This window comes from Phalacrocorax carbo, chromosome 28 (genome assembly GCF_963921805.1).
Source record: "Phalacrocorax carbo chromosome 28, bPhaCar2.1, whole genome shotgun sequence".
Taxonomy (NCBI): Eukaryota; Metazoa; Chordata; class Aves; order Suliformes; family Phalacrocoracidae; genus Phalacrocorax; species Phalacrocorax carbo.
Genome location: NC_087540.1, coordinates 3706730 through 3732913, shown reverse-complemented (window position 1 = coordinate 3732913; position 26184 = coordinate 3706730). Strand labels below are relative to the sequence as shown.

At 69.4% G+C, this 26184-nt stretch overlaps 8 protein-coding genes across 13 annotated transcripts; 5 read left to right on the top strand and 3 right to left on the bottom strand.

Annotated features, from left to right (window-relative positions):
• Window positions 1–175: 175 nt before the first annotated feature.
• Window positions 176–1461, bottom strand: PCP4L1 (Purkinje cell protein 4 like 1). The gene is made up of 2 exons (XM_064474727.1): window positions 1248–1461; window positions 176–876 (listed from the first exon to the last, which is right to left on the bottom strand). Exons 1-2 carry the CDS (start codon window positions 1459–1461, stop codon window positions 734–736), a joined length of 357 nt encoding a protein of 118 aa, XP_064330797.1. The 3' UTR covers window positions 176–733.
• A 653-nt stretch (window positions 1462–2114) lies between these two features.
• Window positions 2115–4997, top strand: NR1I3 (nuclear receptor subfamily 1 group I member 3). 3 transcript variants are annotated; one of them, XM_064475056.1, is made up of 9 exons: window positions 2115–2221; window positions 2537–2753; window positions 3038–3168; window positions 3610–3782; window positions 3863–4071; window positions 4149–4294; window positions 4382–4498; window positions 4573–4678; window positions 4769–4997. In XM_064475056.1, the coding sequence occupies exons 2-9, from the start codon at window positions 2575–2577 to the stop codon at window positions 4896–4898; spliced, it is 1191 nt and encodes a 396-aa protein (XP_064331126.1). In that variant the 5' UTR covers window positions 2115–2221; window positions 2537–2574; the 3' UTR covers window positions 4899–4997. The 3 variants fall into 3 exon arrangements, with proteins under 3 accessions (XP_064331126.1, XP_064331125.1, XP_064331124.1); XM_064475055.1 differs by having other exon boundaries at window positions 2115–2307; window positions 2573–2753; XM_064475054.1 differs by having other exon boundaries at window positions 2115–2307.
• Window positions 4960–7498, bottom strand: TOMM40L (translocase of outer mitochondrial membrane 40 like). Of its 2 annotated transcripts, XM_064475057.1 has the most exons (9): window positions 7151–7495; window positions 6865–6932; window positions 6672–6764; window positions 6393–6494; window positions 6174–6279; window positions 5979–6101; window positions 5781–5857; window positions 5602–5704; window positions 4960–5525 (listed from the first exon to the last, which is right to left on the bottom strand). In XM_064475057.1, the coding sequence occupies exons 1-9, from the start codon at window positions 7389–7391 to the stop codon at window positions 5386–5388; spliced, it is 1053 nt and encodes a 350-aa protein (XP_064331127.1). In that variant the 5' UTR covers window positions 7392–7495; the 3' UTR covers window positions 4960–5385. The 2 variants fall into 2 exon arrangements, with proteins under 2 accessions (XP_064331127.1, XP_064331128.1); XM_064475058.1 differs by lacking the exon at window positions 5979–6101 and having other exon boundaries at window positions 7151–7498.
• Window positions 7499–8690: 1192 nt separating this feature from the next.
• On the top strand, window positions 8691–9623 carry APOA2 (apolipoprotein A2). Its single transcript, XM_064475060.1, has 3 exons — window positions 8691–8799; window positions 9159–9370; window positions 9451–9623. The coding sequence occupies exons 2-3, from the start codon at window positions 9177–9179 to the stop codon at window positions 9566–9568; spliced, it is 312 nt and encodes a 103-aa protein (XP_064331130.1). The 5' UTR covers window positions 8691–8799; window positions 9159–9176; the 3' UTR covers window positions 9569–9623.
• A 247-nt stretch (window positions 9624–9870) lies between these two features.
• Window positions 9871–10975, top strand: UFC1 (ubiquitin-fold modifier conjugating enzyme 1). The gene is made up of 6 exons (XM_064475059.1): window positions 9871–10029; window positions 10122–10189; window positions 10297–10360; window positions 10450–10526; window positions 10618–10708; window positions 10802–10975. The coding sequence occupies exons 1-6, from the start codon at window positions 9907–9909 to the stop codon at window positions 10871–10873; spliced, it is 495 nt and encodes a 164-aa protein (XP_064331129.1). The 5' UTR covers window positions 9871–9906; the 3' UTR covers window positions 10874–10975.
• Window positions 10976–11279: 304 nt separating this feature from the next.
• On the top strand, window positions 11280–16464 carry USP21 (ubiquitin specific peptidase 21). Its single transcript, XM_064475048.1, has 14 exons — window positions 11280–11325; window positions 12148–12232; window positions 12306–13104; window positions 14059–14118; window positions 14402–14525; window positions 14615–14726; window positions 14834–14971; window positions 15046–15110; window positions 15208–15311; window positions 15396–15482; window positions 15563–15641; window positions 15788–15895; window positions 15990–16104; window positions 16202–16464. The coding sequence occupies exons 3-14, from the start codon at window positions 12331–12333 to the stop codon at window positions 16290–16292; spliced, it is 1857 nt and encodes a 618-aa protein (XP_064331118.1). The 5' UTR covers window positions 11280–11325; window positions 12148–12232; window positions 12306–12330; the 3' UTR covers window positions 16293–16464.
• Window positions 16465–16844: 380 nt separating this feature from the next.
• Window positions 16845–19851, top strand: PPOX (protoporphyrinogen oxidase). Of its 2 annotated transcripts, none has more exons than XM_064475050.1 (12): window positions 16845–17053; window positions 17157–17291; window positions 17781–17896; window positions 17969–18101; window positions 18194–18338; window positions 18427–18617; window positions 18667–18757; window positions 18843–18961; window positions 19037–19150; window positions 19228–19377; window positions 19460–19502; window positions 19576–19851. In XM_064475050.1, exons 1-12 carry the CDS (start codon window positions 16967–16969, stop codon window positions 19710–19712), a joined length of 1461 nt encoding a protein of 486 aa, XP_064331120.1. In that variant the 5' UTR covers window positions 16845–16966; the 3' UTR covers window positions 19713–19851. The 2 variants fall into 2 exon arrangements, with proteins under 2 accessions (XP_064331120.1, XP_064331119.1); XM_064475049.1 differs by having other exon boundaries at window positions 16868–17053; window positions 18697–18757.
• On the bottom strand, window positions 19765–22466 carry B4GALT3 (beta-1,4-galactosyltransferase 3). Of its 2 annotated transcripts, XM_064475051.1 has the most exons (7): window positions 22426–22466; window positions 21994–22341; window positions 21519–21754; window positions 21234–21424; window positions 21031–21153; window positions 20724–20828; window positions 19765–20645 (listed from the first exon to the last, which is right to left on the bottom strand). In XM_064475051.1, the coding sequence occupies exons 2-7, from the start codon at window positions 22247–22249 to the stop codon at window positions 20150–20152; spliced, it is 1407 nt and encodes a 468-aa protein (XP_064331121.1). In that variant the 5' UTR covers window positions 22250–22341; window positions 22426–22466; the 3' UTR covers window positions 19765–20149. The 2 variants fall into 2 exon arrangements, with proteins under 2 accessions (XP_064331121.1, XP_064331122.1); XM_064475052.1 differs by lacking the exon at window positions 21031–21153.
• Between the last annotated feature and the right edge of the window lie 3718 nt (window positions 22467–26184).

Below are 26184 nucleotides of genomic sequence, written 5' to 3'. Positions count from 1 at the left end.
GGGGACACCCCTGCCTGTGTCCCCCCCCCCCGGCAGGGACAGCCTGGTCCCAGGGACCTGTGACCTCCTTTTAACGGGGCTCGACTCCACTCCCCCAGAGAACGGGGACCTGGGGGTCCCAAAGGGTTGGGGATCCTCCCCACACCCCCTCCCACAGACCACACACCAGCCAGGCTCCTCTTCCCGATGGTTTAATCTTTACACATGCTAAAAGACTCCCCAGGGGAGGGGAGGGTGACAATGACAGGAAGGTGGGGAGGGGGCAGTGCAAGGATGAAGAGCATCCCAGTGCTGGGGGAGCCCCGGTTTCCCTGCAGTGGGCTGCAGCAAGACCTGTGCCCCCAGCACTGTCCCACCCCCTGGGACAGGACAGGGACTTCCTTTGCTCAGGGGACACTGGTGTCCCCCTACCCCAGATGTCCCCAGCAGCCAGCATTGCCAGGGATGGGGAAATGGGGGCTGCCTTGAGGAGAATGGCATTTCCCTCACACAAGGGCCACCTGCACGCCGGGGGACGCAGGACTTAGCCACATCCCCCCCACATCGACCCTCCAGCTTCACCCGGGGTCCTGGCTCAGGGGTGGGCGAGGGGTAGGGAAGGGCTGAGCCCCCTCCAGCCCCGCTCACAGAGGGCAGGGCAGACCCGGCATGGCAGAGGTCAGGATGGGGCCATGCCCACGTGCAAGAGCGGGGCGCCCACCGTGGGCAGGGGGTTGCAGGTCCCTGCAGCCGCTCAGGGCCCCGACTCCTTCTTCCGCTTCTGGAAGCGGCGGAATTTGCCCTGGATGGCGAGCGCGGCTTTCTCTGTCTCAGGTGCGCTCAGGTCGATGTCGATCTCCTCCTCCTCCTCCACCTTCTTGGGGCTGACAGCTTTGGCTGTGGGGTGGGGGGTGACAGGACAGGGGCTGCTCTGGCTACATCCTGGCACCCCCAGATTCACCCCAGCACCCCCCCAACAGGGGACAGGCAGGGGACATCCCATCACCCCCAACCTCGGGTGAGGGACACCCAGGGGGCACCCCATCACCCCCTCAAGGGCCAGAGGAAGGACAGAGCAGGTCCCCAAACCCAGCCAGGTACCACCCCACCCCCCCGCCATGGATCCTGGAGGCTCCGGGGTTGGGAGCAGCCAGTGAGGTCTCAGACACTGGGGCAGAGCAGGGGGCCCCGGGAGGGCTCAGGACAGCGGTGACACTGGTGACAGGGTACCCTGCAGGGTGCACCCCGCCAGTGCCAGGGGTCCTCACCTTCCTCCTGCCCGCTGGGGGCTTCTGCCGCAGAGGGGGACTCATGGGGGCTGCGCTGCAGAGAGAAAGGGGTGCTCGGGGGTGACACGGGGCCCCCGGCAGCAAACCCGCAGCAGGGTGCGGGACGGCCACGGGCTCCGCTTTGCCGGGACCCCCCCCCGCCTCCAGCCCCACCCCGCCCCCCCGGGCAGCAGCATCTCCCCCACCCCGCCATTCCCAGAGCAGCTCCTCTCCCAGCCCGTTGCTAAAACTAGAGGAAAAAGGGAAAACCCCTTGTTCTGCCGGGCGCCGAGCCCTCACCTCGCTCATAACGGGTCCCGCCACCGCCGCTCCCGGTGTGCGGCGCCCCGCGCTCCGCCGCCACCTTTATCGGGGCGCGGCTGAGTGACGGCCTCAGGCAGCCAATGGGACGCGGGGGCGGGGCCTGGGGGGGACCCGCCCCCCCGCGTGTCTCACCCCACGCCCTGAGCCTCGACACCCCGCGGAGCCGGACCCGGGGGCACCCGGGGGGACCGTGTCCGTCATCACCCCCCCGAGGTGCCACCATCCCGGGGCACCCCAAAGGGGACAGGCCCTGCCCAGGCACCCTGGGGTGGGGACACTGCTGGCAACTCCCCACGGCAGCTGGTGGCAGGGTCCTTCCTCTGGGGTCACCGGTGGCAGAACGGCCACCGCAGTTCCTGTCCCCTCGGGGCTCTGGCACCCCAAACGCCTCCCCCAGCGCCCACGTGTGTCCTCCCGCCCGCCTGTCCCCGCGTCTGCCATGCACGTCCCCCGCACCTGCCATGCCTGTCCCCGCCTGTTACCCCCGCCCACGTGCTGCGTGTCCCCGCCTGCCGCAGCCTCACTCAAGTTCAAGGTTCAAACTCCACAGGCTCCAGCTGGGAGGCAGCGGGGACGGGCGGCTGCGTGGCCCCTCACTGTGCGGCAGCGAGCACCGGGCACCGGCCACACTGCTGGGCACCGGGTCCCAGGTACCAGCACCAACCGGCACCGGCCACCTTCGGGGGCATCATGCAGGCAGTTCAGTGGCGGCTGGGGCAGGAGGTCGTGGCGGCGGGTGGGTGCATGAGGGCAGTGCACCGCAGGGTGGGGGGGACGGGGTGGCTCTGAGGGTAGGCACAGGGGACAGGGCGCGGAAGCCGGTGTCAGGGCAGTGGCTGCGGGACAGGCAGAGCTGCCTGCAGGGCACGGTGCGGGGTGTTGCTCAAGCGGGAGCTGCAGTGTGTGTACAGCCACACGCACCCATGTGCACCCGCCCGGCCCTGCAGCCTCTATCCTCCCTGCAGTCCCCCCAGTCCAGGCACCATCATCTGCATCCCCAGCCATGTCCATGTCGAGCCCCTCGGATGCAGAGATTAGCTCCTGCCTACTGCCAGGCACCCAGGTGCCCAGAGGGGAGGACGAAGAGCCCAGGGAGAAAAAGGTCTGCGCCGTGTGTGGGGACAGCGCCACTGGGTACCACTTCCACGTCATGACCTGCGAGGGCTGCAAGGGCTTCTTCAGGTGGGGGCTGCCACTGCAGGGGGACTGGGACTGCTCTGTGGCACCGGGCAAGAGCCAGGGGATGGGGTGGGATGGGACAGAGCGGGGGACAAGGTGGGATAGATGCTGCCACTGAGTGCTCAGGCCACTCAGCTTCTCCAGGGCACAGTGGTGACAGGGTCCTGGGGGCCAGAGGTGGCCCCTGCCCCGCGACATCCTGTCCCCAGCCCCTATGGCCCCTCTGTCCCCCCCAGGGACACACCAGGGACCCCCCACAGGGACTCACAGCTCCTGTGTACCCCCAGGCGCTCCATCAACAAGGGCGTCCGCTTCACCTGCCCCTTCGCCCGGAGCTGCCCCATCACCAAGGCCAAGCGGCGGCAGTGCCAGGCCTGCCGCCTCCAGAAGTGCCTTGACATGGGCATGCGGAAGGACAGTGAGTGCTTTGGCACAGGGACAGTGGGGGAGACATGGGGGGAGAGGGGATGGGGTCACACAGAGGGGATATGGGGAGGATGAGGGTGACACAGAGCAGAGGGGAGAGGGAGGACCTGGGTGGGAGAACATGGGGGAAAAGGGGATGAGGGGACGTGGGTGAGGGACAAGGGACAGAGAGGACCAGCCTGGGTGGGATGGCAGAGAAGGACACAGGGGCAGAAGGGACAGGGCAGCCCAGGGGCAAGGGGACAGCAAGAGACAGGGGCACAGAGGTGACAGCAGGGGGGGTGCAGGAGAGAGAGGACAATGGGGACGCCGCTGGGGAGAGGGGACCATGGGGCAGTGGCATCTTCAAGCACCTGGGAGAACATGATGGGGGGCTGTGCCACCGGTGACCCCGCTCCCCAGTCTGGGGGTGACGGTGGCGGTGGGGCGGCAGTGATCATGTCGGAGGAGGCGCTGCGGCGGCGGCGGGCACTGCGGGGGCAGCGGCGGCTGGCGCAGGAGCAGCCGGAGGGGCTGACGGCGGAGCAGCAGGAGCTCATCGACATCCTTATTGTGGCCCACCAGCGCACCTTTGACTCCAGCTTCTCCCAGTTCACACACTACTGGGTGAGTAGGGACCCCCGGGACCTGGACGTCCCCACAGGCGCCCTGGCACGGCACTGATACCTCGGCTGCTGCCGCCACAGCCCGCTGTGCGTCTCTACGTCCCCAGCCCGCAGCCACAGAGCCCGCTGGAACCAGGCACCCCTGCCGCGTGGCCACCATCTCCGCAGCCAGACTGCCTGGACGAGGACGTGCTGCCCGACGTCTTCTCCATGCTGCCTCACATTGCTGACCTCGGCACCTTCATGATCCAGCAGATCATCAACTTCGCCAAGGAGATCCCAGCTTTCAGGTCTGTGGGGAGGGGGCCGGGCAGGAGACCCCTGCCACCACCCCAGCCATGACACCTCCCCTCAACCCCCCAAGCAGGAGCTTGCCCATCGACGACCAGATCTCGCTGCTGAAAGGGGCTGCCATGGAGATCTGCCAGATCCAGTTCAACACCGTCTTCAATGTGGAGACCAATGCCTGGGAGTGCGGGCAGCACTGCTACACCATCAAGGACGGAGCCCTGGGTGAGGGGGGGGCGACGGCGCCACCGGGGAGCCGGGGACAGCCACGTCCCTGTCCCAGCTCACCTGTCACCGCCATGCTCCCCTCAGCTGGCTTTCAGCAGATCTACCTGGAGCCGCTGCTCAAGTTCCACATCAGCCTGAAGAAGCTACAGCTGCACGAGGCCGAGTACGTCCTGCTCCAGGCCATGCAGCTCTTCTCACCAGGTACGGACTATGGTGGCCGCGGCGGGGCATCCCCTGGGCCCCGCTGATGGCTGCCTGCCCATCCTACCCTCCAGACCATGCCAGCATCGCCCAGCGGGACTTTGTCGACCAGTTCCAGGAGAAGGTGGCCCTGACGCTCAAGAGCTACATTGACCACCGGCACCCCATGCCCGAGGGCAGGTACATGCCAGGGCGGTTGGCAGAGCCACAGTCCCCTCTGCCGTGGGGACAGCCACCAGGTCCGAGCCAGGCACTTCCCCTCCGCCCCAGGTTTCTCTACGCAAAGTTGCTGCTGCTGCTGACAGAGCTGCAGACGCTGAAGATGGAGAACACACGACAGATCCTCCACATCCAGGACCTGTCCTCCATGACACCGCTGCTCTCCGAAATCATCAGCTAGAGCCTGCGCCAAGCCCCGGCCCCCGGCTGCGAGCACCAGGGCTCACCAGCTACCAGTGCACTTTGCAGGGCAGAGTAAAGCTCCTTTATTTTTCCAGGCTCCGTGGGTGCACACACGGGCACTGCCGGCACCCCCAGCCCCCGCCGTGGCCCAGAGCCACCCCCTGCACCGCCGGAGGGAAACCGAGGCAGAGGAGTGGTGGGAGCAGAGGGAAGCACGGTGCTGGGGCGAGGACGGTGGCGTGGGTGAGCGCCAGGGGGGTGGAGACCCCCAGCGGCAGCCTCTCCTCAGCCCAAAGGCGCTAACAGCCACCACGCACTGTTACAGTGTCCCCCGGGCCTCAAGAGACCAGGTTCCCCCTCCGTGGGCTCCCCCAGTACTGCGGCGTGAGAGCGGGGCCTGGCTGGCACCCCTGCGGCACGGCACGGCACGGCGCGGCGGCTCCCTGAGCAGGACGGTGGCACATGCCAGCCGCCCCCGCGGCCCCTCAGCCCACGATGACGCTGAAGCCGCAGTGGAAACGGTTCTTCCAGTGGTTGAGGAAGGCGCCCAGAGCCAGGGTGACAGGCAGGGGGGGCAGCTTCTTCTCCAGCACCCCCCCAACACTCCAGTTACTGTCCAGGAGCCCTGCGGGGGGCAGGGGGCAGGGTGAGCGCCCAGCCAGCGCTGGGGGTGCCAAGTGCCGGCGCGGCTCCTTGCTCACCTCTGAAGACCATGTTGGCCTGCGGCAGGTTGAGCTGGTAGCCAAAGGCGAAGGTGGTGTCCTGCAGCCGTGTGTTGGCCTCCAGCTCCACCCCGACCTGCACCTGGGGGGCAGAAAACATGAGGGCCCGGGGCAGGACAGGGTCACACAGGGGATGGGGACACATAGGGGCCACTCACCTGCTCATTGGCTCGGTGGTAGTAGCTGGCGTGGGCGCCGCCATACCCCACGTTCAGCGTCGCCACCCACTTCAGAGCTGGAAGAGAGAAGCAAATCGGAGGGCAAGGGGAGCCAGGGTGTCCTCCCAGGGCCAGCATGGCGGGCAGGACCCCCGGGGCTGCACCAAAGGCCCCCTCAAGCGCAGGGTGCCTGCATACCCGTGTATTTGCCCGCCAGCGTGAGAATGGCTCCCTCCTCCCCTGGCCGCCGGTGATAAACCATCTCCCCACCCAGGACCAGGCGGGAGGTGACGCTCTGGAGGAAATGGGCCACCAGGATCACTGTGGGGACAGCACAGCCCTCAGCGCTCGGCCCCCCTGGGCCCGGCAGCTGGGGGGGGACACCCCGCTCACCAGACTCTCCAAGGAGGTCAGGGTTGCCCAGCGTGAGGGTGGCAGTGCAGTCGTCCCCCCGGTACTCGCCGTCGAACTGCCACGTCACGAACTTGGCCTGGTGTGTCTGCAAGGGGATGGGCACCACGGCGGGTCCTGCCACCGTCCCTGCCACCGCCTGGGGGTGATGGAGATGCCCCAGCACCCCCCGCCCCAGGGTTCTCTCCCACCCGGCCCCACCTGGAAGACGGCTTTGGTGCGGATGCGCTCAGCGACGAGGTGCAGCACTTGGGCGTTGAGGCTGCCGCTGTTGTCCATGTCCCCAACCAATGTGGGGAAGACCTGGAGACAGGGGGTGGTCAGCTGCGGGGCCAGGGACGTCCCACCCCCGTTTGAGCCACAGGCTGGGACTCCCTTACCCCTGGCTAACCCCTACCCATCCTGGTGCCATTCCAGAACCTTGTGGCCACCCCAGGGCCACCCACTGTCCCAGGGCCACCCCAGGGCACGGGGTCTCACCTCAGTGGGGCTGAGCTGCCGGTCCCCCACGTAGGTGGCGTTGAAGTGGTAGCTGGAGGGGCCGAGAGTGCTCATGTGAACCGTGTGTGTCACCTGCGGGGACTGCACGTCAGCGGGGGACAGGGGGGCAGCCCGGGGGCGGCAGCGGACGCCCCCCAGCACGGCCCCACGGGTCCCTGAATGTCCCCCTGACCTGGAAGTGGCTGCTCAGCGTCTTGGTGACGATCAGCTTCACCCCCTCCATCTGCTGCGGGAAAATCTCTGGGGAGAGCAGGGGGCTGAGGGGGGCCACCCCTGCCGCCCCCCGCCCCCGCCCCGGGCCAGCCCCCCGGTGACACCCCACCCCTCCCAGGGCCACCCACAGCCCGTCCTCCAGTGCCACCGGGACCCTCCACTGCCCCGGGCCAGCCGGGGGCCCGGCCCCAGTGTCCCCTCGGCCGCGGTGTCCCCCCCGGCCGCGGTGTCCCCCCCGGCCCCACCTTTGCACTGCCGGTGCAGCTCATCGAAGCTGCCGGGGCTGCCGAGCGGCTCCCCCCGGCGCGGGGCCCGGGGCGCGGCGGGGCCCAGCACGTTGCCCATGGCCCGGCCCGGCCCTACGGCCGCCCGCCCCCCCCTTCCCCGCCGGGCGCAGCCATCGCGGCCACGGGCACCGGCGCCACCGGAAACGCCTTCGCGAAGCCGCCGCCGCCATCTCGGGTGAGGGCAGCGCTTGCCGCCCATTGGCTGAGCCGGCGGAGGCGGGGCCGGTCAGGATCGTGCTCCTCGGACCCCCGGCGCCGCGCGGCGCCGTTCCGGGCCTGCCGCGTTCCGCCCCCGCCGCGCTCAGCCGGGCCCGCCCCGCACCCGCCCACCCCCCACCCCACCCCCGTGCCCCGTGTATCCCCCATCTCCTCCCTGTTCCCGCCCTCCGCATCCCGTTTCCTCCCTCGTGTCCCATTCCCCCCGCGTCCCCTCTGTCCCCCTCCCTGCATCCCTAGACACGGCTGGCTGTGTCCCAATTCCCCCCCCCCCCCGTGCCCCCTGCCCTGTCCCCTCCCTGTCTGCAAGGGGCTGGTCTCATCCCCATGTCCCCTGCCCCACATCCCCTCCTCGTCCCGCGTCCCCAGTCCCATGTGCCGGTCCTTGCCCCCTGCCCCTGGGCCTTCCCCATGCTCGCCCCCAACCATCCCCTGCCCCTGCTGCCGTTGCCAGCAGCTTTCCTGGAAAGGGCTCGGAGGGGAATGTGCCCGGTGGCCCCACTGGTGACCCAGGGGACAGAGTTTTTGTCCCCAGTGCCGCCCAGGTGCCCTTTGGCCGTGTCCCCAGACAATGCTGGAGTTGGCCCCTGCCCCGCCCCGTGGTGGGGCGTCCCCAGTGTCCGCCCCCGCCATGGGAGCCCCATCTGGGACCCCATGGGGATGGCCCCTGCCTGCCCAGCGCTGAGTCACGCCGTCACGTTGGCGGCCGAGGGTCAGCGATAAGGCGGGTGACGACCTTCGCCCCGCGGGTGCCGGTGGCAGCCGGGGTGGGCCAGGGTGTGCAGCCCCCAGGGTCCCCCTACCGAGCCAGGAACGTGGGGTGGGGTGGCCACTGGCACCTGCAGGGCTAGGGCAGAGGGGCTGGTGGGTGCTGGAGTGGGGGTACGGGGGTACCCTGGGGTATAGGCAGGCCCTGGGACTGCTCTGGGGGTCCTGCTGTGTGCTGGGGCTGCAACACAACATGGGGCCACACTTGCCACAGGGCCACGACGTGCCACGGAGCCACCACTTGCCACAGGGCTCCAACATGCCACAGGGCAACTGCATGTATCCTGGGGTACCAACATGCTAAGGGTCACCGCATGCCGCAGGGCCACCAGCCAAGCCCCTCACAGCCCCAGTCCCTGGCCTATTGTCACCCACCACCCATGTCCTGCCCAGGGCCACGGGGTGCTGGGGACACAGGGACAGGACCCCGGGGTGTGGGGCCACCCCTGGTAAGGACGAGGAGGGGCCGGTCCTCTGCAACGACCCTTACCCCGGCTGTGTTTACCCAAGCTGTGGCAGGGGCCGGCACGGCCCCCCTGGCCCAGGGGCGGGAGCTGGCCTGGGGGATATAAGCAGCCCCTAAGGGGGCACCCCTAGTCCCGCACCCCCAGAGTCCTACCCAGGTGAGCAGCAGCTGGCACCCAGCGCCCAGGCAGGATGGGGCTGTGGGGCAGGGATGGGGCAGGGTGGGCATGGAGGTGCCATGGGGTGGGATGGGACAGGAGTGGGGCAGGATGGCGCCAGTGGAGCCATGGGGCTGGGATAGGGTGGGAGGGCGCTGTGTGGTTGGGATGGGGTGGGAGCGGGATGGCAGGGCTGCGGGGCAGGGATGGGACTGAGGTTCCATGGGGTGGGACAAGGCACAATGGGGATACTGGAGCAGCGACGGGGCAGGGATGGGAAGGTGCCATGGGGCAGGAGGGGGCAGGAAGGGATAGCAGAGCCATGGGGCTGGCCAGCCACCACTGACCCGGCCACATAGACCCCCAGCCCCACCAAGATGAAGGTGCTGGTGGCCGCCCTGCTGCTGCTGCTCTGCGTCTGCAGCCTCCAGGCCGCCCTGGTGAGGCGTGAGGCTCCGGAGGAGGACGCTGCCCCTCCAGCCACCGAGAACTTCTTCACCCGCCAATTCCAGACCTTCTCCGACTTCATGAGTGAGAAGCTGCAGGTGGAGGAGCTGCGCAGCCAGGCTGAGTACGGAGGGGGACAGGGGGCAAGGGGGGCTCCCCTCGGCTGCCCTTTGGCCCCCCCCTCACTGGTCGACTCTCCCCCAGGTCCTACCTGGACCGGGCCAACAAGCAACTGGAGCCACTGGCCCAGGAGCTGCGGGGCAACATCCTCAAGCTCTTCTCCTCCCTGCTGGACCTGGGCAAGGGTGAGGGGCAGCCCTGAGCCCTGCTCTAGCAGCCCCACCACCCCACCTGTGACAATAAAGCCCTGGAGCCGCTGCCGTGTCTTTGGTGCTGTGGGGTCGGGGTCGGGGAGCCCCCGGGGAGGGGTGAGCGCAGCTGAGACCCGACAAACTCAGCGCCGCCAGCACTAAAAATGGAGGCGTCGGAGCGGCGTCGCGCCCTGCCCATGCCCCTAGTAAAGATGGCGGCACCGGCCCGCTACACTCCACCCCCGCCGTCGCGTCACGCCCCTAAGCAAGATGGTGTCGCGGGAAGCAGAGCCTCTGCGAGCGTCACTTCCGCCCCGAGCCAAGATGGGCGGCTTCCGGCGGCGGGGAGATGGCGGAGGAGGCGGCGCGGCGGGCGGTGGCGGAGCTGCCACTGCTGCGGGCGGCGGCGGGGCCGCGGGACCGGGAGGGCTGGGCGGCGCGGCTGAAGGAGGAGTACCGCGCCCTCATCCAGGTGCGCCGGGACCGCACACCCGCCGGTTCCCCGCCGGTTCCCCGGGCTCGGGGCGGCCCCGCTCACCCCCACTCCCCCCCTCCCTTCCCCAGTACGTGGAGAACAACAAACGCGCCGATAACGACTGGTTCCGCCTGGAGTCCAACGCCGAGGGCACCCGGTGGGTGAGCGGGGCCGGGGCTCCCCCCGCCCCAGGGCCGCTCCGGTGTCCGGGTGGGGCTCGGGATTGAGGGGGGCGGGGGCCGGGCCCCCCACGGTGTGTTACAGGTGGTTCGGGAAGTGCTGGTATGTCCACGAGCTGCTCAAGTACGAATTCGCCATCGAGTTTGATGTGAGTGTTGGGGGGGGGTCGGGGAGGCTGGGGGTGCCCGCGGGACCGCTGACCCCACCACGTGTCGTGTGTGTCCCCCACCCCCCAAGATCCCGGTGACCTACCCCTCCACCGCCCCCGAGATCGCCATCCCTGAGCTGGACGGGAAGACGGCCAAGATGTACAGGTGGGGGAGGGGGTCTCAGGGCTGGGGGTGCCCCACACCTGGGGGGGTTCTGGAGGATGTGGGGCAGCTGATAGCTCCCTCCTCCCCGCAGGGGGGGCAAGATCTGCCTCAGCGACCACTTCAAGCCTCTCTGGGCCAGGAACGTCCCCAAATTCGGCTTGGCCCATCTGATGGCACTGGGGGTGAGTCAGGGGGTGTCACCTGTGGGGGGGAGGGGGGTGTCACCCACAGGGAGGGGTGTCACACAGGGGGCCGCTCACCCTCTGTTACTACAGCTGGGCCCCTGGCTGGCCGTGGAGATCCCCGACCTCGTCACCAAAGGCATCATCCAGCACAAGGAGAAGTGAGCGGTGGGGGTGGGGAGGGGTGTGCAGCCCCCCCCCCCCCCCCACTGTCCCCCCACCACCCCCTGCCGCTGCTGCTGCTCCCCAATAAACTCTTCAGCCCCAGCATTGCCCCTTCCTGCTGCTCTGGGGCGTCCCGGTGGGGGGCTGGGGACGGTCGCGGCCCTCGGGGTCCGGCCGCCCTGCACGAACCTACAGTAACACTTTATTGAGGGACTCTGTCATTTTAAGAAAACAGGGGGTGGTGGCCCCTTTAAGAGGGGAATGGTTGGGGGGAGAGAGACGCCGCTTGGTCTCCATAGCGACGCGGAACTGTCGGGAAGGGAGGGGGCGTCGCGCCCAGCCGGCGCAGGCGCAGTGCGGCGCGCGAAGCCGCCGGGGGCGGAGCGGCGGTCGGGAGGAACAAAGATGGCGGCGGGTGGTGCGGGAGTTGTTGCCATGGCGGCCCGCGGGAGGTGCGGCGGGGAGGGGGGAGCGGCCCGGCGGGGGCGGGGGGCACCGGGAGGCGCGGGAGGGGGCGGCAGGAGAGAGAGAGGAGGGCAGGCACCCTCACCCCCCTCCCCAGGGTGTCCCCCGGTACCGGGATGGGGTATGGGTGGGGTGCAGGGCCCCATGGGGGGGGGGGGTGACCAGGGCAGGGGACAGCGGCGGGTGGTCTGCGGGGCAGGGGGCAGGACGGGGGTTCCCCGGCGTACAGGGTGGGCAGGGCGGGGGGCTGGAAGCCTTTGCCATCGCCACGGGCAGGCCCGTGGGGCCCTTCGCCCCGACCTTGGGGGGGTCTCGCCGTGCTGCGGCTGCACCGGCAGCAGGACCACCGGCCATCCCTCCCTCCACCCCTCCCGGCCGGCCGGAGCTGAGCTGGCGAGCGCCCAGCAGCATCCAGCTCCTGCAGAGCCGCTCTCCGGGCACAGCCAGCAGCCATCGCCCTCCCCGGGGTGTGCTGAACGCCAACAGCCTCCCCGCGGGGCCTGCACCTCGCCAGCACCAGGTGTCCCCACGGAGCAGGTGCCGGGAGATGGCTGCATCGCCGCCCGGCCGCACCGAGAGGTGTTTCGGCAGAGCCCAGCTGCTCCAAGCAGTGTTTTGGCAGAGCCTGGAGTGGGCAGGTGGGAGGAACCCGCTGCCGGCGGTGCCGAGCACCTCTGTGACTCACCTGCTGGCTCAGGAAGCACGGCACAGTACTCGCCTCCCATCGGTGCCACGGCAGACGGGTGAGGGGGGCCGTGGGGTCCCCTGGTCCCGTCGGGTGATCCAGAGCATCTCTCCTTGTGCCGCAGGGCCCCTGCCGACGGGACTCTCCGGCCAGCCGCTCACCACTGGGGGCTGTGAGCAGTGCTGGCGCGAGGAGGCACGGCGAGAGAGGTGGGTGCGTGCCCCAGTGTCCCCGTGCGCCAGCCTGGTGTCGCCGGCATCAGCCTGGTCCCTCTCCCCGCAGGGCTCCTCTCTTGTCTGTCCCCACGATGCCCCAAGCCTCGGAGCACCGCGTCGGCCGGGCCAGGGACCACACTGTCGTCACCTCCCAGCCCAAGGCTGCCACCAAGTTGCCCAGCGGGCACCGGGCCCTGAGCCAGGAGCGTCATGCTGCCGCCTTGGCCTCCGCCGCTGCTGCCAACGGGCTCTCCCCGGCCCCCAAGCTTCGCCTCCTGCCGCCCCGGCCCGGCCCGCTGGACGACCGCAGCAAGAAGCTGGAGCTGGACCGGGGTCGAGCCTCGAAACGTGGGGAAGCTCTCCGCGCTTCAGCGTGCCGGCGGGGGCCCGTGAAGGCAGACCACGCGGTGCGGGTGCCCGGCTCTCCACAGGCGGGCGCCGTGCCGGGCAGCGCCTCCTTTTCCCTGCCCACCGGGGCCTCGCTGGTGGGGCGTGAAGCAGAGCGCCGGCGGAGCAACCTGGCCCGCTCCAAATCCATCAGCATCGGGGACCTGAGCCAGGGCGGCAGCCGTGCCGAGGACGTGGCAGCGGTGCTGAGCCGGCTGGTGCTGAGGGACTGTGGCCACCAGCTGAGCGCCGGCTCGCTGGTGCTCAGGAGGAGCTCCTCTCTCCGGAGGGTCAATGTCTCTCCGGGGCTGGATGGGAAGCCTACTGCCCCGCTGCTCTCCGTCCGGCCTGAGGGCTGCCCGAGGACTCGTACTGCCCCCGACCCCCCGTACGCCCACAGCCCCAGCGTTCCGGCACCCGGCAGCCCCGCCCTGGGCAGAGCCCCAGCACCCGGCAGGACTGAGGAGAAGGCGGCAGCTGTAAGACCCTCAGGATTTGTTCTGCCAGCGGGGCGTGCCCTGGCCCTCCCATTGCCCCTGGCTGCAGGGCGGCAGCTTCGCTCCTGGGGGTCGGTGACACCACTGGGGTGGGACAGCGGTGCCGGTCTCACCTCTCCCTGCACCGTTCTTCCTGGGGGGTCCCCGCTGCGAAAGGGTTGAGTCCCCTCAGCTCCAGGGCTGCTGGGGGCTGCTTGGTACCGTGCCTGTTTCTGCATCAGCCTTCTTCCCATGGAACAGACAGGTCCTGTCCTCCACTCACCGTGGGCCACATGGGGGGATTAGGTGCACCGAAATCCCAGGGCCGGGCCTGTGCTGGCAGGGGACAGGGATGCAGCTCAGCCCCCACAGCGTATCCCTCGCTGGCGGCACAGGGGGCCGCCCCCATCGCGCCAAGCCACCCTGCTCCCCATGATGCTCTCCTGCGCCTCACCAGTGTGGTGTGGGGCAGGCAGGTGTGTTTGCCTCCGCTCGCCGTCCTCCGGGCGCTCGCTGTCCCCAAGGTGGCTCTCCTGCTAATTAATCCCCCCGAGATGAGCCTCCAGCAAGGCCCAGAATAGCCAGGGGAAATCGGATCAGCTAATGAGCTGTGGCTTAGACAGGCAGAGGGGCCCGGCGACGCTGGTGCCGCAGTCCCGTCCCAGCGCCCGGGCGGTGCCGGAGCCATGCCGGGGCTGCAGGGAGCCACGCTGGTGGAGCTGCCACGCAAGCTGCACCGCACTTTGCTCACCAAGCGGGATCTGCAGGGCCGCGGCGCCGACATCTCTGAGTCGGTGGTACACACGGCTGTCATGGGGCTGCTGCTCGTCAGCGGCGAGGTGAAGCCTCTGACGCTTGAGGGTCGGCCGTCTGTCTGTCCGTAGGAAGCCAAGGGGTGGCCAGAGGGGTTTGCTGCATAGGAATGGGTCTCACTCATGTCCTTTTGTGTCCCTGCAGACCCATCACACCCTGCTGCTGGGCTCAGGCCATGTCGGTCTCAGGAACCTGGGCAACACGGTAAGCACCTGCGTCCCCGTGTCCCCATGTCCCTCGAACCCACCCGTCCCTCTGTCCTGGGGTGTGCAAGGGACCCGGGGTTCCCCTGGGCTCGCAGTGGCCGTAACCAAGTGGTTCCCACCTGCTGGGGCCGGCACATCCCCAGGGATCCCCCTACCCCTCAGGGGTCCCCATGGCACAGCAGGGTATGGTCAGGGGCACAAGGGGATTGTGGGGGACATGCCCATGCGAGGCCCAGCGGCCCTGCCACAGGGTGTCATCGCATCCCCACCGCTCTCCGCAGTGCTTCATGAACGCCGTGCTGCAGTGCCTGAGCAGCACCAAGCCGCTGCGGGACTACTGCCTGCGCCGGGACTTCCAGCAGGAGCAGCCCCCCGGCCCCCGCGCCCCCCAGGAGCTCACCGAAGGTGGGACAGGAGCCCCCTGCAGCTAATCCCCCCTGGTCTTATGTAAACCCCGCTGGTGCTGACACCCAGCGCGTCCCGCGTCCCCACAGCCTTTGCCGATGTCATCGCTGCCCTCTGGCACCCTGACTCCTCCGAGGCTGTCAACCCCGGGCGCTTCAAGGCCGTCTTTCAGAAATATGTTCCCTCCTTCACTGGATACAGGTGAGGCTTTGCGCCCCCCCCCCCCAGCCCCGGGGGACCCCCTGGCAGCTCCCCTGCCTCCTGGGGAGCTGGGCAGCAGTGGGTGCAATGGGTCCGTCCTGCCGCAGCCAGCAGGATGCACAGGAGTTCCTGAAGTTCTTCATGGACCGGCTGCACGTGGAGATCAACCGCAAGGGCCGCAGGACTCCCAGCATCCTCTCAGACGCTCGGCGGACCCCCGCGCTGGAGGACCCCGAGACGTTGAGGTGAGGGGGAGAGGGGTCGCAGGGGGGAGCCCTGGCCATGGGGACCGACCCTGACCCGCTGCCTTTCCCTGCAGCGATGACGAACGCGCCAACCAGATGTGGAAGCGATACCTGGAGAGGGAGGACAGCAAGATTGTGGGTGAGTGCTGATGGGCAGGGGTGACCCCTCCTGGTACTCCCAAAACCCCTCAGGGTGCCCCTCTCCACCCAGCCTCATGCCCCCCCCTTGCCCCCAGACCTCTTTGTGGGGCAGCTGAAGAGTTGCCTGAAGTGCCAGGCATGCGGCTACCGCTCCACCACCTTTGAGGTCTTCTGCGATCTCTCCCTGCCCATCCCAAAGGTAGGGATGGGGCAGAGCCCCCCGGCCAACCCTTGTCCCCCCCAGCCACCCCCCAGCCCCCTGCCTGACCCTCTCCCTCTGCAGAAGAGCTTTGCCAGTGGGAAGGTCTCACTCCACGACTGCTTCAGCCTCTTCACCAAGGAGGAGGAGTTGGATTCGGAGAACGCCCCGGTAAGAGGCTGGGGCGGGTGGCTCAGCACCCTGGGTTCGGCACCCCCGGCCCCCTCTCACTGGCACCGTGTCGCCAGCAGGTCTGTGACAAGTGCCGGCAGCGGACAAGGAGCACGAAGAAGCTGACCATCCAGCGCTTCCCCCGCATCCTGGTGCTCCGTATCCTTTGGGGACTGGAGGGTGGGGGGCCAGGGGAGAGGCCTGGGACCCTCGGAGCTGCCGGTGCTCGCATGAGGGGTGTGGGGGTGTCCCGGGGTGCCACCCCTTCAGCTGCTCGGGGCCGCGTTTCCCTTGATGCTGCCCAGACCTGAACCGATTCTCCACCACCCGCTACTCCATCAAGAAATGCTCCGTCTTTGTGGACTTCCCCCTGCAGCAGCTCAACCTGCGGGAGTTCGCCAGCGAGAAGGCGGGTGAGACGGGGCGGGGCGGGCCGGGCCAGGGGGGACGCAGTGGGGGGCAGCGCCAGCCCCTCACAGCAGCACTGAGCCCAGCCTCCCACCACAGGCAGCCCCGTCTACAGCCTCTATGCCCTCTGCAACCACTCGGGCAGCGTTCACTACGGCCACTACACCGCCTTCTGCCGGGACCCAGCCGGCTGGCGCGTCTACAACGACTCCCGGTAGGTGCCCCCCACCCCCTGATGCCCCCCGCCTCGCCCGGGCCCTGCACCCGCCCTGCCTGGCCAGGGTGGGCGTGGGCTGAGGGTGCTGCCGCAGCGTCTCGCCTATCAGCGAGAACCAGGTACCGTCCAGCGAGGGCTACGTCCTCTTCTACGAGCTGGAGGAGCCCCCCGGCAGGAGGCCCTGAGCCGCCCCAGCCCCCCCAGCCCCTCGTGGCGGGGGGCTGCCCCCTCCCCAGGCCCCGGTCCCCCAGCCCCACGTGTCGGGGTGTGGACAGAGGGCAGGTGGCTGCAGCCCCCACTGCCCAGGTGGCACTTTTGTGAATAAATTTACTAAAAAAAAAAAAATAAGCCAAAGTTTGGAGGTGTGAAGGGTTGGCCCTGGCTGGGGGTGGTGTGTGAGGGGCGGGGCCATGGGAGGGGGCGGAGCTTGTTTGGGTGTGAATCGGGGTGCTGTTCAGCTTGGGGGCGGGGATAATCGCAGAGGGGAGGGTCTTGCCGTGGTGTCCGGAGTGGCTTTGCCTGAAGGGGGCGGGTCTTAGATGGGCGGGACTAGAGCTGATTGGGCGGGTGAGCTGCGGGGGCGGGGCAGCGAGTGCACGGGCGAGGCGAGACTGAGGGGCGGGGCGTAGGTCACCTGTGGCGGCCGTTCCGCGCTGCTTCCTGGCCCTACCCGGCCGCCGTAGCGTGTCGGCGGGTGGTCCCCGCGCTTGTCCATCAGGCAACAGCGTCGTGGCATTGGCGCGGCGCGCCTTTAGCCCCGCCCAGGGGCGGGCACGGAGCCCTGCGGGGACCGTGGTGCCGGTGCCCCGGCGCTCGGCGCGGCCCCGCTCCCTGCCCGCCCGCCCGGCCCGGCTCCCTCATGCCGCCCACCGTGGCCGTCGTGGGGGGCGGCATCAGCGGCCTGGCCGCCTGCTACCACCTGGCCCGCGCCCCCCGCCCGCCCAAGGTGAGCGCGGCCCGGGTGGCTTCGTCCCCTCCCCGCGGCGGGGGAGCCCGGGTGCCCGCCGGTGCCCCCCCCGGTTCCCCCGGTGTGACCGCGGTGTCCCCAGGTGCTGCTGCTGGAGGCCAGCGCCCGGCTGGGGGGGTGGCTGCAGAGCACCCGCACGGCCGAGGGGGCCGTGTTCGAGCACGGGCCCAGGGGCATCCGCCCCGGCGGGGCCGTGGGCACCGACACCCTCCACATGGTAGGGGGGGTTGGGGCGGGATCGGGGGTCCCCGGGGCTTGGATCAGGGAGACAGAGGGGTCCCGGGGTGCTGGGGTCTGGAGGGTTCCTGGGCTGGTCCGGGCTGCTGGAGTTTGGGGTGGGATCCCTGGGGGGTCCTTGGGCCGGGGGGTGTCCCTGGATGGATATCAGGGTCCTGGGGGTCCCTGGGGATGCACAGGGGTCCCACGGTGCAGTGGTCGGGGGGGGGGGAACCTGGGGCTGGCTGCAGGGTGCCAGAAGGTCTCTGGGAGCAGGGTGCTGGGGGAGAGGGGTCCCTGGGTGGTTGCCGGGGTCTTGGGAGGGGTCCCTCGGTGGATGCCTGGGTACGGGGCGGGGGGGGTGTCCCTGTGTGGGTGCAGGGCCCGCTGGCTCCCTGTGTGGTGCCGGGATCTGGCCGAGGCTGCCCCAGGGCAGGTCCTGTGTCCTCTGCCGTGCCCGTCCCGCCCCGTCCTGCCCGTGTCCCCGCAGGTCACCGAGCTCGGCCTGGAGAGTGATGTCCTGCCCGTCCCCGGGGACCACCCGGCCTCCAGGAACCGCTTCCTCTACACCGGTGGGGCCCTGCACAAGCTGCCCTCGGGCCTGGGGTAGGTGCCCGCCCCGCTGCCAGCCCGGTGCCACCCGTGGGCCGCCCTGCCCTGAGCCCTCTGTGTCCTCAGGGGCCTGCTGCGGCCGGTACCCCCCTTCTCTCGCGCGCTGCTCTGGAGCGGGGTGCAGGACCTGCTGGCGCCGGCTGGGATGGAGCCCGACGAGAGCGTGCACGCCTTCGTTCGTCGCCGCTTTGGCCAGGAGGTGGGCGCCTGCGCCAGGCGATAGCGCCGAGGGCTTATCAGGGCCCACAGGAGCCGGGCGGGGACCGGCCTCACCCCACCATGTCCCTGCAGGTGGCCGACATCGCCGTGGACAGCCTGTGCCGGGGGGTGTTTGCCGGAGACTGCCGGGCGCTGAGTGTCCGCTCCTGCTTCCCCGCGCTCTTCGAGGCCGAGCGGCGCCGGCGATCCGTTCTGCTGGGGCTGGCGCTGGGCTCCAGTGAGCGCCAGGCTGGGGGGAATGGGTGGGGGGGACGCCCCAGTGGTGCCACTATGGCATGTGGGGACACTGGCGTTGTCACTCGCAGGGAAGGAGCGCGGGGCCGAGTCAGGGCTGAGCTGGCGGGCGCGGGCCGAGCGCTGGAGCCAGTGGTCATTGCGGGGCGGGATGGAGAGCCTGGCTGAGGCGCTGGCCGCCTTCCTGCGCCCGCGCGGCATCGAGCTGCACTGCCACGCACGCCTACGCCGCCTGCGCCGCCGCCCCGATGGCTGCTGGCAGGTAGGGCCTTGGGGTGGGGGGTGCCAGGACACCTGGGTCCCCTTCCCAGTGCCCCCCACACTGCTCTCCTTCCCCACAGCTCACTCTGGCAGATGGCACTGTGACGGCCGACCATGTGGTCAGCGCCCTCCCAGCTGCAGGTAAGGGTGGGGGTGCACGGACACCTGGGTCCCACAGGACAAGGAGGAGGGGGAACCCACCCTGATCTCCCATCTCTCCTCCCAGCCCTGGCTGAGGTCCTGCCAGCCGAGGCCGAGCCGCTGGCACAGGAGCTGCGGCACATCCCGGCTGTATCAGTGGCCGTGGTGAACCTGCAGTATGAGGGCGTCACATTGCCTGTCACGGTAAGAGCAGCACCCACAGGTGATGCCAGCACCCATGGGTGACCCCATCCTGCTCATGCTGCTGCTCTTGCCCAGGGTTTTGGGCACTTGGTGCCCTCCTCTGAGGATGCCTCCCTCCTGGGCATCGTCTACGACTCAGTGGCCTTCCCCCAGCACGATGGCATGGGGACTGCCTCAGTGCGGCTAACGGTGAGCCACCAGGGATGGGGCGGGGGGGATGACAAGGCTGATCTGGGGGGCCTCATGGTGCCCCCGGTGCCATATAGGTGATGCTGGGAGGTGCCTGGTTTGGGCAGAGCTTCGGGGACCCAGCGGCAGCGGCGCCAGCACTGCTGCTACAGCGGGCACAGGCAGCTGTGCGGGAGCAGCTGGGCCTAGAGGTGGCCCCGACCCACTCCATCATCAAGGTGCACCAGGTGGGTGATGGCACTGCAGGGTGGGGGGCTCAGCAGCATCCCAGTGTGTCCCCTAGGGCTCACTGGCTCTCCCTGCCCGCAGGCCTGCATCCCCCAGTACACGCTGGGCCACTGGCAGCGAACAGGTAAGGCAGGGACAGGGCATGGGGGTCCCCTGACCCCCATGGAGGTGCCCACCACCCTTCCCCATCCCCACAGAGCGCATCAGCCGCTTCCTGGCAGAGCAGCAGCTGCCCCTCAGCCTCATCGGAGCCTCCTACACCGGCGTCTCTGTCAACGACTGCATCGCCAGTGCCAAAGCAGCCGTCGGGCAGCTGCTGGGGCAGCTGCACTGAGCCCTGGCATCCCCGTGTCCCCTCCTGGCACCAGGCAGCCGCCCCGCAGCAGTAGGACAAAGTGTTTTTTTAATTGAAAAAACCCTTATAAAGGTCCAGGGAGCAGCTCATAAATAGAATAAATAACCATGCGCTGGCAGCGCAGCCTGCAACCACCTTCAGGCACCCGCAGCCCTTGGGGAGATGGTGTCGGGCAAGTCCCCAGCTCTCCCTGCACCCTGTCCCGGAGGGTGCCCCCCAGTATCAGGCACCGGCCCCATGGCCAGCAGCACCCCAGGCAGTTGGCCCCAGGGCTCGCTGCTTTCCCTAGTCTCTCCAGTGAGGCCTCAGTGCAACCATCCCAGCCACAGCTCCCTGACCCCACGCACAATGGGCGGCCCCTTTCCGGCACCAGGCTGTGGCAGGCAGAGTCCGTGTGGGGCTGCAGCGGCCAGCGGCTAGCGGGCGCCCTGCGGCAAGCTCTGGTTGTTCCCACGGGTGGGCAGGGTCCCTTCCTCCTGTGCCACAGCTGCCCCAGCACTGTTCTCCGGGTGGGCATCACCCTCCCCAGCAGCCTCGGGGCTGCGCTGGGTGATCCCTGGTGCCAGCAGGGAGCCGGCGCCACCCTGGGTGCTGTTACCCACCAGCAGCTGCTGTGTGGTGGCTGTGGGCATCCGTTGGGACAGGGACAGCCCCTGGTCCCCCCACCCCGCGGCGTCCCGGGGCAGCTTGCGCAGCATCTCCTCCCGGAAGAGGCTGGTGCTGCTGCGGTACCTCTGGCCCTCGTGGCCTGGCACCAGCCCCCTGCGGCCCCGGCCGGCGCGGGGGTCCGTCCCGATGTCCACCGTGAGGTTGGTGTAGAGCGGGTGAAGGTGCTTGGCCAGCAGTGTGTAGGTGAGGGAGTTCATCCCGTCCTGTGTCCACATCCGCTGCGTGCGGATCAGCAGATCGAACCTGGAAGGGGCAAGGGAGGGGAAGCATTACTGCCAAGACCCCCACCGGCCCCCCCAAGTCCCCTGCCAGCCCCCCAACCTGTGAGGGTTCTCCTCATTGCCTTTGTCACTCTTGTGCTTCACCATCTTGTAGTGACCGATGGAGATGGGTGGGCGGGAGATCTTCATGCCGGCCAGGCGCACCCTGCAGACAAGCCCCGCCATCACCCAAGGGTGCCAGGCCGTGGGGACGCCATCTGCATCCCCCCCCGGTGCAGCAGCAACAGCCCCCATGCTCTTGTCCTGCATGGTGATGCCATCCCAGGGCCCCGGGAAGCAGCCGGTGCCTCCCAGCAGGACATGATCACAGGCGACAGCGAGACCAGCAGGTCCCTGCAGTGTCCTACCTGGTGGCAATGTCGTCATCCTCGCCGCCCCAGCCCCAGTACTCATTGGGGAAACCGTTGATCTTCATGTACTGGTCGGGGGTGAGAGCCGAGACCCCCCCGAAGTACTGGGGGTATGGCAGGCTGTGGGGGGGGACAAATGCTGAGCCCGGGCCTGGGACAGTCCCTTCGCTCCCGGCTCACTCCCAGCTGCCATCACTCACCTGTAGCCAAATTTATTCATGGCAATGGAGACGTGTTTGGGGTTCCAGGGGTCGCAGGTGTAGAGGTTGTGATCGTTCTCGGGGATGAGGTCGACGTCGTGGAGAAAGAGGCAGTCCCACTCCTCGTCCTTCAGCGCCTCCTTCACCCCCACGTTCAGCAGCTTGGCACGGTTGAAGGTGGAGTTACCTGCCTGCGGAGAAAGGCAGTTGGCAGCGGCGGCCCCCGGTGCGAGCCTGGCCGCTGACAAAGCTCCTGGCAAAGCCCCTGGCGCCCGCCGGGCTCACCTGGTGCACGACGTAGATGCCGTACTGGAGCTGCTGGCGCTGCAGGAAGGGGTGCAGGTAGTAGAGGAGGTGGCCCAGGTGGGTCTCGCGATTGCGGTGGGGAATGATGATGGCGGTGCGGGACCGGGGCTCACAGGTGGAGGGTTGGTACCGGCCGCCCTCCTGCACCACTGGGTTCTTTGCCTGGATCTGCTCCAGCGTGGGCACCCGGCTGAAGCTCACCGTGAGCGGGCCGACTGCACGGAGGGGAGGCAGGGGGCTGGCGCGGGGCGGCAGGGACGGCACCCACGGCAGGGCACGGATCCCCGGGGAGCCTCCCCGGACCGGCCCTGCCTGCTCATCCGGTCAGTCCGGGCTGGCAGCTGCGGAGCCGGTTCTCCGGTCCCCGCCCCGCCACCACCCCGCCGCGGCCGGGCCAGGGCCCCCCGCCCGGGATTTCCAACCCCACCCCCGGGGCGACGGCCCCACAACTCACCGAGGAAGGGCGAGCGCTCGGGGCAGAAGGGCAGGGGCTGCGCGGGGTCGGGGCGGGCGGGCCGGCGGGGCAGCAGCCGGCTCAGGTTGGCGTAGACGTCGTGGGTGCGGGAGTAGTCGAAGACGGGCCCGGCGGCGCGGCCGAAGAGGGAGGTGAGGTTGCGGAACCCCCCCAGGGAGAAGTAGGCGACGAAGGCGAACTGGCAGCCGATGAGCAGGGCCAGCGTGCAGGGCCGCTCCAGCAGCCGCCGCAGCATGGCGGGGGGACCCGGCCCGGGGCACCGGCGGGGGGGGCGGGTCACCGGGGGCGGCTGGAGGCGTCGAGCGGGCCGGGCCGCATCGCGGGGCGCTGCGGGGAAGGGGGAGGGTGAGGCCGGCGGCGGGAGGCTCCGGCTGCGGCTCCGCTCCCCCCTCCCGGACCCGTTCCCGGTACCTGCGGGCGACGGGAACACCTCAGCCCCGCCCGGCCGCCGCCATCTTGGAACGGAGAGGGGGGAGAGCGCGAGCGCGGGGTGGGGCGTGGTGACGTAAGGGGGCGGAGCCTCGCGGGCGCCGCAGGTGTTAAAGGGGCCGGTCCCGGCCGGGGCGTGGCGGGGAGTGGGTTCTGATCGGCGCTACCCGGGCCCTGGGGTCACAGAACGAGTCATTAGGGTTGGAAAAGACCTCTAGGATCACCAAGTCCATCCCCGCAACCCAGCACCCCCAGGCCTCCTAAGCCATGCCCTGAAGTGCCATGGCTACATGGTTTTTGAACACCCCAAGGGATGGTGGCTCCACTGCCTCTGGGCAGCCTGTGCCAGGGCCTGACCGCTCTTGCAGTAAAGAAATTGTTCCTCATATCCAATCTAAACCTCCTCTGACACAGTTTGAGGTCTTTTCCTCGTGTTCTGTCACTCATTACTTGGGAGAAGAGACCAAGCCCTCCCCCCCTTTCAGCCTCCTTTCAGGCAGTTGCAGAGAGCGAGAAGGGCTCCCCTCAGCCTCCTCTTCTCCAGGCTAAACCCCCCCAGCTCCCCCAGCCTCCTCCCAGCACACTTGTGCTCCAGACCCTGCCCCAGCCCCGCTGCCCTTCTCTGGACACGCTCCAGCCCCTCCAGGCCCTTCTTGTCCCGAGGGGCCCAAACCTGAGCCCAGCACTCGAGGTGGGGCCTCCCCAGGGCCGAGCACAGGGGCCCCATCCCTGCCCGGCCCCTGCTGGCCACCCCAGTGCTGACACAAGCCCGGGGGCTGGTGGCCTCCTTGGCCACCCGGGCACTGCTGGCTCATGCCCAGCCGGCTGTCAGCCAGCACCCCCAGGGCCTTCTCCGCCGGGTACTTTCCTGCCCCTCTGCCCCAGGCCTGGGGCGCTGCCTGGGGTTGGTGTGACCCAAGGGCAGGACCCGGCACTGGGCCTTGTTAAACCTCACACAGCTGGCCTCGGCCCATCGAGCTAGACTGCCTCGGGAGGGCCGCGGCGGGCGGCAGGACCCGGGGGAGCCCGAGCCAGCGGGGCGGGGGCGGAGCTCCGCGGGGACCGCCCATGGAGGGCGAGCCTAACACAAACCCCGCCTTCCCGTCGCCACGGCAACGGAGCACGCTAACACACCCCCACCTTCGTGCGTTGGTCCCGCCCCTCCTCCTACTGTCCCGGCGGGAGCGCGCTCCGATTGGGCGCGGCGCGCGGAGCCGGAAGCGGGGCGGGGCGGAGCGAGCGGGGCGGGGCGGGGCGGAGCGAGCGGGGCGGGGCGGGGCGGGGCGGAGCCGGAAGCGGAGCGGGGCGGGGCGGGGCGGGGCGGGCGGGTGTGGCTGCGGCTCCTGCCCTCTGCCCGCTGCTCGCCTGCCTCGGCGGGGCCCGCGCCGGCCCACGCCCTGCCGCAGCCCGCCCTGCGCGTCCGGTGCCACCGGCCCCCCGGGGGGGGGGCGGCTGTGTCCGTCCCCGCCACGCGGGTCCTCTCCACGGGTGTCCTCTCCGCGCGTCTCCGCTTTGTCTCGCCGCTCTCCTCCGCCCCCGGCGTCCCCCCGTGGTAGCGCGGGGTCCCCCGGGGCTGCTGGGGTGGTGGGACCCCCCCTCCGCCGCGGCGTACCGTGTCCCTGTGGGGGTCCCCGCGGGGCTGCCCTGACCCCGCGCCCCCCCTCCTCCCCGCAGCCCCTGGTGTCCCTCCCGCGCTGCCACCTTTAAAGTCACTGTGTTGCTGCTGGCTTGCCACCCGCGCGCTGCCCTTGCCAACTCCCGCCCACGGGGCACCCCTAAATCCCCGCCGAGCCCCAGCACCTCGCCCGGGGCTGGGCTGTCCCCCGTGGCGCCGTCTGGGTGCTACGGGGGGAGCGGGGTGCTCAGGCCCCCCCGCCCGGGAGAGGGGGGTGGCCGCCCCGTTGTGCCCCGGTGAGGTGGGTGCTCACATCTCCCCGTGCCCCGTCCCCAGCTGTGGTTCCCCTCCCCAACACCGCCATCGACTTCTCCGACCTGCGCAGCGGGGCCCTGCAGAAGCCCGCGTGGATGAGGCTGGGGGGCTGAGAGGGTGGCCGGGTCGGGTTTGGGTGGGAGAGACCGGGGTGAGGGGCTGTGCTGTGGCCCAGCTCCACCGGGAGGGATGCCGATGGCCGGCCCCCGGTGAGCACCGTCCCAGCAGAGCCAGGAGGACTGGACAGCGTGCGAGTGCTGCGAGGCATACCATCTGCCCGCGCCCACCGCTGCTGCAGCTGCCACCACTGTGTGCGCCGTGTGGACCACCACTGCTCCTGGTAGACACCTCTGGCACGGCCCCTCGCCGGGACACAAGGGGCTCCACCGCAGCTCGTTCCTGCCCCCGGGCACTAGAGAGAGCTCTGAGAGGGGACTGAGGCTGGTGAGATCCCCTGTCACTCATCCATCTGTCCTTCTGTAGGATCAACAACTGCATCAGGGAGTTAAACCAGAAATACTTCACCCAGCTCCTCTTCTACACTGGTGAGTGGTCACATGGGGGTCCCTGTTCCCCATGGGGCAGCCCCACTCCTGGTTCCCCTGGCTGGGCTCTGTGGGCAGCAGCTGGGAAATGGGGTGAGCACAGGGCTGGGGGGTCACGGGGGGGTGTCAGGGTGCCCAGTCCCACAGCAGTGGGCAGGTCTGGGGGGCACAGTGTGGGTGAGGGGGGTGCTCACTTGCTTGCAGGCTCGCTGCCTGCACGCTCACTGCTCGCTTTGTGCCAGGGCTGGCCAGTCGCTATGCCGTGGGGCTGGTGCTGGCCGCCTGGCTGGGACCAGAGGGCAGGACCCGAGCAGGGATGGCAGCAGGAGGAGATGTCACCAACGACCGCATCCAGATGTGAGAGGTCCCATCTCCCTCCTCTGTGGGGGAGCTCATGTCGGGAGGCAGCGCTGTGGTGGGACCCTGGGCCTGCCCGGGGTGCAGTGGGGACAGGCTCTGGGCTGCCCCACGTTGGCTCCAGCCCCTGGCACCACTCTGACCCATGGCTGCCTTCCCAGGGCTCACTGCACTGTCCTGCTGCTGCAGTCCCTTCTCTTCGGGGCCTCTGTCACCATCGTGTTTTATGGCCAGGGCAGTGGTGCAGAGGTAGAGGCGGGGGGCACTGGGGCAAGTGGGGGTGGCTGCGCGCTGGCAGTGGCAGCCCCGTCATCCCCAGGTCGCGTCGATCATGATGGATGAGACACCCCTGGAGCAGCTCCACAATCGGGGGCTGAAGGAGACAGACGGTGAGGGGCTGCACCCCCTGAAACCCAAACTGGTGTTGCTGCAGGAGGTGTTCGGGTGAGGTACGTGGGGCTGGGGAGGGCTGTGGGGCCGGAGCCACCAGTGCAGCTCACGCCTCTCCCCTTCCCTCTGGCCAGGCTTTGTGCTCTACTGGCTCTTCCCCTGGAGCTGCAGCCCCTCCCCAGGGCCGGCGTACAGCCCCCTGCCCAGCCTCTACCTCTGAGCTCCCTGCACCCGGCATGAGGGAGGATGCTGGAAACATGCCGACGGCAGCTTCGTGCCAGGTTGTAGAGCCACAAGGGAGCTTCACCACCTCCGTGCCTGGCAGTGTGAGCCCTCTGCCCCACCCAGGGGTGAATCTGTCACCCCCAAAGCCTGGGCGCCCACCCCGCAGCACCGAGCCAGTACAGCAGTGAGGTCCTGGGGCTCCCCGGCACAGCACCCCACTGTCCCTGGGGTGCATCGCTCCGTGGCAAGGTCGGGAGTAGGGATTTTCCACCCTGGGAAGTCTTTGGGGCGGGC